Source organism: Podarcis pityusensis (assembly GCF_964106645.2).
Source record: "Podarcis pityusensis genome assembly, chromosome: 6".
NCBI classification, from domain to species: Eukaryota; Metazoa; Chordata; class Lepidosauria; order Squamata; family Lacertidae; genus Podarcis; species Podarcis pityusensis.
Window position 1 is genome coordinate 35,666,333 of NC_138030.1, and position 10,348 is coordinate 35,676,680.

The 10,348-nt window shown below is 43.8% G+C and overlaps 1 protein-coding gene across 3 annotated transcripts in view; it reads left to right on the forward strand.

Annotated features, from left to right (window-relative positions):
- The window catches only part of RHOC (ras homolog family member C), a 41,150-nt gene extending 32,974 nt beyond the window's left edge, over positions 1-8,176 (forward strand). For all 3 annotated transcript variants that reach the window (XM_081009931.1, XM_081009932.1, XM_081009930.1), the window contains exons 2-5: positions 1,688-1,845; positions 2,542-2,662; positions 4,422-4,552; positions 7,319-8,176. In XM_081009931.1, coding sequence (XP_080866057.1) covers positions 1,690-1,845; positions 2,542-2,662; positions 4,422-4,552; positions 7,319-7,492 — 582 coding nt within the window. In that variant the 5' untranslated portion in view covers positions 1,688-1,689 and the 3' untranslated portion in view covers positions 7,493-8,176. The remainder of the gene's footprint in view (positions 1-1,687; positions 1,846-2,541; positions 2,663-4,421; positions 4,553-7,318) is intronic.
- Positions 8,177-10,348: the final 2,172 nt, after the last annotated feature.

Here is a 10,348-nt window from a genome sequence, read left to right on the forward strand (position 1 = left end):
GTTTGTGTGTGTAATTGCCAGGGAAGTAAACTGGCTTCTGTTGCAAGAGTATTTAATCCAGCAGACAAATCCAGACAAATCGAGCACTATCGTTCTTTGAACTTCAAATGCCGAGCCTCTGAAACATTCATATCCCAGGTGTTTTCGCCTTTTTTAACCTGGCAGGTGTTCTGCTGCATCACTGATCTCCCTTCTGTTTACAGGTGCCTAATTTAGACACCTGTGTGATTTTCTTGGTTTGTAAGGCAAGAGTGCGGGCAAAACTTAGTACAGGACTTCCAGTCTTCAGAATGACTTCTGGCTATCCTTGTGCTTGGAGCCCACACCAGCTCTATATTGGAGCATTGCTTAGGTATGCAGGATGAAATGTTGCTAGAGGAGATCTGGCTGCAGCTTCCTGTGCTGTGAATGTGCTTACACACATCCCTTGGAATTCCCCATGGAATCCCTTGGTTGGCTCTGCTCCAAACAGCAACGTTCTCCTCTCTTCTCCCCTCACTCCCCAGCACAGTCCACCAGTGCCTTTAGCATAATACCCCAAAATCCAATAGGTGCAGATTTGGGGTTGAAACTACATATTAGAGCACCCCCTCCCCCAAAAAACCTCATGAATGAGGGCAGCTTCAAAAAATTGAAGCTGGGGAAGGGAAGGACAGTAATATATAATATTCAGAATGTTTGTCCAGCAAAGGCAGTGATACATGTTATAAGTCATAAGGATAATTGTTTTTCCTTGCTTGCACAATATTGCCGTCTAAATATTTTGAAATTTTCAGCTGGACCTTTCTCGAGTATAAATGCTTATTCATGTTGAGTGTTGTTTCTGTTGCATCACTGTGCTCTCCAGGCGCACTTTATGGTTTCTAAAATAACTTCCGCTGGATTGAAACCCGCAGAAAGTCTGGTGTGCAGTGACATTTTTGTGGTTTTTGTAGCTAATCTATACATCTGTTCTGAAATGTAGCCCAGCCATGTTCTTGCAAGTGAAGTCAGTGAGACAGTCAAAGAAAAGCGTGGCTTTTTTGAATTGTGAGGTGATCAGGAAAGTACTTGTGACATTTTAAAATGAACTTCCTTATGCTGCATGGGAGCAGGAGGGATTTTCAGGCCACTCTGAAATATAAGGGTGCTATAGCGCCTGATTACTTGTTTGCTTTTTCATAATTCATTGTGATTGCAGGATTTAGTTTTTCTTGATAAAGAGTTGCCCTATATTGGGCACAGAATATGCCTTGCCTGCAAGGAGGAGTTATCATCTATCCAGTAGCATAAGGGTGAGCAGGCTTGGGGTTTGTCCATATTGCTTTGGGTTTTTATTAGAGCCTTAAGATTTACCCATCAGAGCTAAGTGCAAAAGACAAACAGTTAGAATTAAAGAACAAGGTGTCTCTGAGCGCATTCTAAGCTGAGGAATTTGGAACACAATTGAGGCCACCAACCCTTCACATGAAAGTCCACTCCTGGTTAGTAGCTTATCTTTATTTTAGCAGCCTAACTTGGGTGGAAAAAGTTGTTTTGCTGTTGCTTATCATTAAACAATGGGGAGTCAGAAACGTTTGCCAATACCCTGCTAATCACCAAGAAATTTACTAGTAGATCCCTAACTGTTTTTTGTCCACCCCTGTTGTAGGATTCCAGCGTCTTCATGATCTGTGTTTCATATCTAGCATTCTTTCTCTTTCTGCAGGCATGGCAGCGATTCGGAAAAAGCTGGTGATTGTTGGAGATGGTGCTTGTGGGAAGACCTGCCTGCTGATTGTGTTCAGTAAGGACCAATTCCCAGAGGTCTATGTGCCAACCGTCTTCGAAAACTACATTGCTGACATTGAAGTAGATGGGAAACAGGTAACTCTCTCTGCTAACAGGAGCACCTTTGAGCGTACATATGCTTTTAACCCCAACTAAATATCACATCAGTTTCTGTTGCAGTTCATCCCTGAGTGCTGAACTTCATGCTGCTCCTTCTGACACCAATCCCTTTAAAATGTTCTTGCCCACCTCTGTCACCTGTTGCCAAAACCCTGATTTCATCCTATTCGTCCCCTCTCCTGCCTCAAGTTAGGTTTTCCCTTTGGGCCAAGCTGTGTACTGTCCATATCATAAATACTCAATAAAGGTTTACAGTAACTTCAGTAGAACTGTTCTAAAGTGGTATCAATGTCATGCTGTTATCTCTCTGAGTCTGCACATCTTGTAACTGACCGTCCCACGTTGGTTAGGAGGGATGTTGCTGTGAGCTGTGTTTGGACCTGGCCTCTCCTGACAGCTTCATGATCATCTGACACCGTTTGGTGGCACCCTTGAGGGTAGCGCTGCAGTCCTATAAAACACACTGGATAATGGCCATAATCAATTCCTGGGCTCAGGCAGTTTAATTAGGGTAGATGTTGTGCCAGGTTGCCTTTAAAGCTGCCTGTTAAGCAAGATGTACTATGGGGAGAGAAAGAAAAAGGGGTCTGTGTTCCTGTTTGCTTTTATTTATTATCCAGAGTGGTATTGATGCTCCTGCTCACTGATATAAACTTCCTTCTGTCTCTCCAGGTGGAGCTGGCCCTTTGGGACACGGCTGGGCAGGAAGACTATGACAGGCTACGGCCCCTCTCTTATCCAGACACAGATGTTATCCTCATGTGCTTTTCCATTGATAGTCCAGACAGCTTAGGTAAGGCTATGGCACTCTAGGCTTGAGGTAAGAGGCCGTGAGGACACAGAGCATGTGATACTGCCCATTTGGTTGCTCATGGCCTCACCCACAGGATACAAGGGAACTCTGTGAGCGGGTGGGTTGGGAAAGCTGAAACACCTAATTTAGCTTTCAAAGTAGTGATTCTTCCAGTCCCTGCAGGATCCAGATAAGCAATGGCTATTTTGGGAAACATTGGTCACATTCACACCAGATATTTAAAGCACACTTTAAGGATAATAGCCTCCTGCAAAGAATCACAGGAACTGTAGTTTATTAAGGGTGCTTAGAGTTGTTAGGAGGTCATTTGCAGAGCTACACTTCCCAGCACCCTTAAACTACAGTTCCCAGCATTTTCCACAACTGTTGCAGTAGTCTAAGAATATTAAGGGAAGTGCCATAGCTCAATGTAAAGTACATTTTTTTGAGTAGGTGACCGTAAGTCTAATTTCTGGCATCTTCAATTAAAATGGTCGGTGGCAGTAGATGGAAAAGACATTGCTGGAGAGCCAGCAGACATTGAGCAAGATCAGTGGTGGGGAACCCCTGGCCTCTCTCTCCCCCCCCCCCCCCCATAAAAGACCTGGATTCAAGTTTGGATCGTAGAACAAACAAGGAAGAACAGAGGTTATACCGGCTGATTCATGTGTTAATAATTTTGTTGAAATTGTCGCTGGTTTTATTTTATATTGTTTGAGGTACCCCACCTTGTTTGATCATGGACAAGTTAAAAATGAGATAAGTAGGTAATAAATAAAGGCCTACTGGTCTATACATGAAAGCAGCTGCCTTGCCCTGTTATCCAGGGGCTTTTCAAACACGTTTGGCTGCTTGCAATATTTTTCTCACTTGAAAAAGGGGAAACCTTATTCCAGTAACCACTGCCTTTGAATGCACAATCGAGAATCAGGAGTACTATTTCTAACTAGGAATTTATTCATAGGACTTTATGGACCGCAGTATTGTCACATTTTAACAGATAACACTTTGCCTCTAAAACTCCAGGTAGTGACACTTTTAAACAGCCTCTACACATAGATACGTGTACGGGTTTGGCAGATGATGCAGGATATAACCAGCAAGGCCCATGTTAGAGCAGTTCTGTGTTAAACAGCATCTTGTTGGCTGGAGGGTGATGATAGGATCCTGCCTCTGCATTTGAGGGCAAACAGTTAACTGGGACCTTACACAACTACTAAACTGCGTTGACTCCTTGGGCATCTGCTAGCGCTATAGACTTAATAATGATGACAGTATTTGTCATAGCTGGATTCTGCAGGGAAGTGTGTGTGCTGGGAAATGCTTTGAACTTTTCTGCACAGCTCCTTCTGTGTGGTGTTCTGTCTCTCTGAAACTGATCTTTGCCCACGTCTCCAGGGATTATTTGCTGTGGCTCTGGGATTTATGTGAGGAGAGCTTTCCCATATTCCCAGTCACTTTATTTCTTACATTGGCATAGGGAGTTCAGTGTTCCCTTTCAGCTGCTACAGGGTGTGGTAGGGAGAGCAGGCTCTCAGCCATGCGCTGGCCAGGGCTCTGGAAATAGGACTCTCATTGTATCCAGTCTTGCTTTTGGCAACAAACTGGATCTGGGGATGGCCTGTTTTGAAGAGGTCTCAAACAGCTTCCTTTTTAAGTGCCGTGGGATTATTATACCTGTGAATCTGTCCTTCATTGGGAGGAGGGCTTTTATTTCATGGCCTGACCTGGTTCATGAGAATGTGATTGGCCTTTCTAGAAAACATCCCAGAGAAATGGACACCTGAAGTGAAACACTTCTGCCCTAATGTGCCCATCATCCTTGTGGGGAACAAGAAGGACTTGCGGAATGATGATCACACCCGCAGGGAACTGGCAAAGATGAAACAGGTAGGAGGAGCCTGTTGTATTTTTTTTTAAAAAAAGGTTGTTGAGTTTTTGTAGCAAGAAATAATTCACTTGCTTTACATAATGTTGTGTAATGTTGTCATTGTGATGTTTCTGGGAAGGCTTTATACCAACAGCCACTGTTGCCACAGCTTGGAGAACTCTTCATACCAGAATTACTGATGGCTGCTGCTATGCAGTAAAGTGCTCTTGGGGAGAATCTATATCCCTCCTATCCTTTTCTAAACAGCAAGTCATCTAATACCCCTTAAAATGGGTGAGATAACTGAAGATTTTCGGATAAAACAAGTGCCTTTTGTGTATTCTGAAACTCTGCAACTAGGGAGCATTATTCCAAGCAGGATCACGTGAGAAATCTTCAAAAGTAAATAAAAAACTTAAAAGTGTGTAAAAAAAAAAAGGATTAGATCATTAACGCAATTAAATAGTATACATGGATCTGTGCTCTACTCCATACAATGTGTGATGCAATATGCATCTTATTTAAAATATTACACTGAAGTATTAGGTGAAACTTGGAAATGCTCTGGATTTTTCACACAAGAAATTTAGGGAATCACTTTTCTTTCTGGGAGATCAGACTATTATTTCAGAACTAGAATGATTTGTCAGTACTTGAATTGTTATACTAACTTCACCCCCGCCCCAAAGTTTCCCATCTCATATTATATTGGTGATTAAGAGAACAAAATGTCTTGTGAATAATCATTTGCTCTTTAGTGGAGCACTCCTAGAAAGATGTTGGGTTGCTTTTAGGAGGTTGATGCAAGTGTCTCGATTCTGGAATATTATGTATGGATTTAGTTGAGTTTCTACATTGCAGGGCGTTGGGACTTGATGACCCTCAGGGTAGCTTCCAACTCTACAACTCTGACACTACCATCTTTCATTATGATTTCATGTTTCCTTATTTCTTGATATTGTAGCAATATGCTCTAAATCTTTGGTCCACCTGGAAGATAGTGCCCTACTCCAATGGTGCTCTTAATCAGTTCTGATATTCCTCATAATTCTTGGGAGGATATTCAGGGCTTTTACAAGAAAGTCCATGGGAAGTTGCTCCCACTTCCACTTTCCCCAACACAGTAACCACTGCAGAAGGGGAGGACTGGTGGTGAAGCTGCCTCTGAGCAGGGTCAGTAAGATCTCTTCCGGGCAGAGGTATTGGCAGTTAAAACTCACATAGCTCACTGCTATTGAGCGTTATCAAACATTCAGGCTGTACAGTGGTACCTCGGATTACATACGCTTCAGGTTACAGACTCCGCTAACCCAGAAATAGTACCTCGGGTTAAGAACTTTGCTTCAGGATGAGAACAGAAATTGTGCTCCGGCGGCGCAGCGGGAGGCCCCATTAGCTAAAGTGGTACCTCAGGTTAAGAACAGTTTCAGGTTAAGAACAGACCTCAGGAACGAATTAAGTACTTAACCCAAGGTACCACTGTAATGATAAAAGTCTCTCCTACTGACACTCGGTGCTCCTACTTTTGGAAGTGTTGGTCTACATGCAGGCCATGCATTTAAAGCACCCCCCCCCAAAAAAAAGAATAATGGGAATTGTAGTTTAAGGGTGCAGGGAAATGTAGTTTTGTAAGGATGAACTATAGTCCCCACAATTTCCTTTGGGGGGGGGAGAGAATGGAATGTGCTTTAAACATTTGGTGTATATGCAGCCCAAAGGGGAAAGGGTGGGCTGGCATGTGCAGAGTGTAAGATTCCTTGCTCTGTGGTTTTATCTGATGGTGAAACCATTGTGAACTGAACTTCAGAGTGGGTTCATGCTGGGAATTTTGAGCTGAAGGAATTAAAAACTAAACGAACACCAATCTTCCTAATTCTGAATTTGGCAATATCTTTGGTTAAGACCCAGAAGGTGGATTAAAGGATTTTGGAGTGGGAGGGAAGAGAGGCAGTTTGTACTGTAACAACAAGAAGATGGGTCTAGGCTGGAGTTAAAGTGGGACCTCATCTCTTAAAAGATTGAAAACTACTGCTTGGAAGCAGCGTTCCTGAAGCCCTATGAGATACAGAAGACCTACAGTGGAGTCAGAGCCTGGTTTGGAAGGGACTCCCTGACTTTTTCAGTAGGACAAGCCTAGCACCAGGGCAAGACAGACACCATAAAGGTAGATGGCAGAGATTGCAGATTGATGATGGGGCAGTGTCCTGCAGGGTGTAGCATGGAATAGTGGTCCAGAAGAGATTTGATCACTGCAGAAGCCCATAACAAATTTTGCTAAGATGTTTACATGTTTGCTGTCCTCTCTCCCTTGCATCCAGATGGCTTGGGGCAGATACATGAACCACAAAGTCCTCAGGTACAAAGATTAAGGCCCATCGTACCCTGTATGTCTATAGGAAGGATGCTAAAATCTGCTTCAAATGTTGTGTGAATGGGGGTCCACATATAGAAAGCGCCAATGGGGCCACAGCACTGGCCCTGCCCCTGCCCCAGAATTTGAACTGCCCAGCCCTCTGGCCTTCCAAACACTGAGTATATATCTGAGCATGGAAAAGGCCTTGCTGACCCTTTCTATATGTGGACCATTCTCTCCCCCCACCCCCAATTCATGCGAGAATGTCCTTTCAGTCTTACCAAAATGGCCACCCATATTTCTGCGAGGAGCTGTGCTGCTTTTCTCAGCCAGGATAGGGTGCTACACCTGTGCTAACTCGAGTTCTTCCTTAAATCGAGCCTTGCATTGGTTTCATTAATTTGGATTGTGTTTTTTGCTTTGTCTTCGTAAGGAGCCAGTGAAACCAGAGGAAGGGAGAGACATGGCAAACCGGATCAATGCTTTTGGCTACCTTGAGTGCTCAGCCAAGACGAAGGACGGTGTGCGGGAAGTGTTCGAAATGGCAACTCGAGCCGCCTTGCAAGTCAGGAAGAACAAAAAGCGCAAAGGTTGCCCCCTCCTGTAAAAGGGGTGCATTGGCAGATGATGTGACTGTGCTGTCTGAAGTGTATCTTTCCCTTTCCATGCACCCCACAGATGGGGTCGAGGTGGAGAGGTGGAGCTATTAGCTCTATCTAGAATAAAAAATTTAACATGCTGGCTATGTCCTTCATCCCTCTGCACAGTAAAACTTCCTGGGACACACAATATAGGCATCTACACGGTCTCTTCCTGTGTTGCATGCCCAGGCTGCCTTTTCCAGCTCTCTCAAGGGCCAGAGGTGTCCTTCTGAATCCTCCTTATAAACAATGTCCTTTTTGTATTGGGCAGGCAGTGTACTTGAACTAACTCTGTATTGTTCTTTGCTCCCATTTTATACTAATCCTACTCTTCAGTGCTTTGTACAGATTCACCAGTGCTTCTTACCCTTGTGTCTTCCTGTTCTTACATATTACGGAAGCTAAATTTCTGAATATTGCAATCTGAGAATGTGGAGCCTGCCTCTGGTTTACAAATGAATGCACTGGCTTCTCTCCACAAATGTGCTAAAGCAAGCGGGGTAAGTCTTGCCAAAATGGCCTCCTGTATTCGCATTAAGGAGCTGCGCTCTGTAGTGGTCAGAAATAATCTTTGCTTCTCTTTGGAGCAGCAGTGCCTTGTGTTTTTGGCAAAACTGTATTCTCACTTCATTAAATTAATTCAAACTTGAGCTCGACTCTTTTTGTTGTGGATGCTATATGGCTGTCCATCTGCACACTGAACTGTATGAAGCTGTGTTAATTCTGCTGAGCATCACTAGGGCAGTCAACCTGTGTTGGAAGTTTCTCAGCTGCTTCATCGTATCTGTCTTGTTACCTTCTTCCTCACAATTCCATAAAGTGTAGCAACTCAGCTCCTTATCTTTGGGCAAATTTATTAATACAAAGTTTTTGGTGGGTATTGGGATGCGGGTGGTGCTCTGGGTTAAACCACAGAGCCTAGGACTTGCCGATCAGAAGGTCAGCGGTTCGAATCCCTGCAACGGGTTGAGCTCCCATTGCTCGGTCCCTGCTCCTGCCAACCTAGCAGTTCAAAAGCACGTCAAAGTGCAAGTAGATAAATAGGTACTGCTCCGGCAGGAAGGTAAACGGCGTTTCTGTGCACTGCTCTGGTTCGCCAGAAGTGGCTTATTCATGCTGGCCACATGACCCGGAAGCTGTACGCCGGCTCCCTCGGCCAATAAAGCGAGATGAGTGCCGCAACCCCAGAGTCGGCCACGACTGGACCTAATGGTCAGGGGATCCTTTATCTTTATTGGTGGGTATTAGGAATCCCAAGGGCATAGAATGATGAACTGCTTCGCCTCAGAGTCCAGATAGTTGGACTATTTTTTAAAAAAGTAGGTGGAAAGCTAGCAGAGCAGGGGGGAAGGTGTTCCATTTAAGCTCTTTTCCCAGTGCTGGGATAGGAGCAGTGTTAGAAACTGAGATATGAAAGCTCAGAGCTAAATGGCAGCTTAAACAGAGGTTATAGGCGCAACAACAGAATGTCTAGGCATGCTTTTTTAGTAACAAGAACACAAAGCTGAAAGTGAATAAACTGCAGCTAAAATATTATGTTCATTTTTCACATGGTCTAGTCCTCCCCCTTCCCACCCCCTAATATTCTTAAGAGGGTCTCTTCTCCAGTCTTTCATAGAGTAGTGGGGAGGCAGAAAAGGGTCCTCCTTTCCTGCCACTCTGCAGTTTTAATCTGAAATCTTTGAGCCCAGAGCTCAGAAACTGCTCACACTAATTAAATTCCCTGTCGCAAAATGTGCCTAGAAACACCGGATAGGAGATTGCCCTGGACTCCCATGTGTACCACCTGCCATTGGGGAAAAAGGGAGGCTAGTAACTTACTACACTTTCTAAACATGTAAAGACTTTTTAAAAATTAAGAGTGATCAGTCCTGCGATCTGACACCATGGGGCAGCCTATTCTGATAGTGGCGGGCTGACAACTCTCTTATCACCTCACTACAACTGCTTTGTTTCTCATGTAGACTGACCTTGTGCATTCCTTTCAGAGTGAGCGATTCTGTGGTTCACAGGTAAGAAGGGAGGAGCAAGGAGCACACAGCAATAAGAAAGAAGCATTGGTGCGAACATGGAAATGGGTCCCCCCCCCCCCAATGCAAAAGGTGAGAAAGTTGGCAGGGTTATCCTACTTTAACGGCTTTGTCCCCCTGGCCTCCTAACCCACCCCTACTGCTAAATAAAACAGTGGCCAGATTCTTTTTGCAGATAGAAAAAGCAGGCTCTGGGAAGAAGATGTGGGAGAAATGATTGATTTTATACACGTCAATCGGAACTCAAGTGCATTTTATACCTCTTGTCATGGGACAGGAACCCCCTTCATTAGCAACCCTCAAATACTATTGAGCATGTAACTGTAGATGGTGCCATCTGGTGGATGAATTTTGTGTTGCTTGAGAACAGCAATGGCATTCTCTTAATTTTTTTTTTTAATCCCAATCGGAGAGAGAATTCATATAGAAGGCACTAGACTTTATATTTTTAAAATACAATTTTCCTAACTAATTGAAAACTCCTCATGGGTTCTCTTGCCGTAACACAATAGGCTTCCAAAATCCATTGCTGTGGAACAAGCAATGCATTACTGCCTTTTAAAATGCCTTGCCTATGTTTACAGAAGATAAACCAAGTTATCTGCCTCTATTTAATGCAACAATATGTAATTTTAAAAGTAGAAAACAATCTATTGTAACTTTTCCTTGCTTTGCACACTGCTGTACTCCCAAGTGCTACAGATCACTCGTGTTTAATTTAATAGACTTGGAACTTGCCAAACATAGCTTCCCATAAGCCATTTTTTTTAGCTTGCAACATTCCTAGCAAGA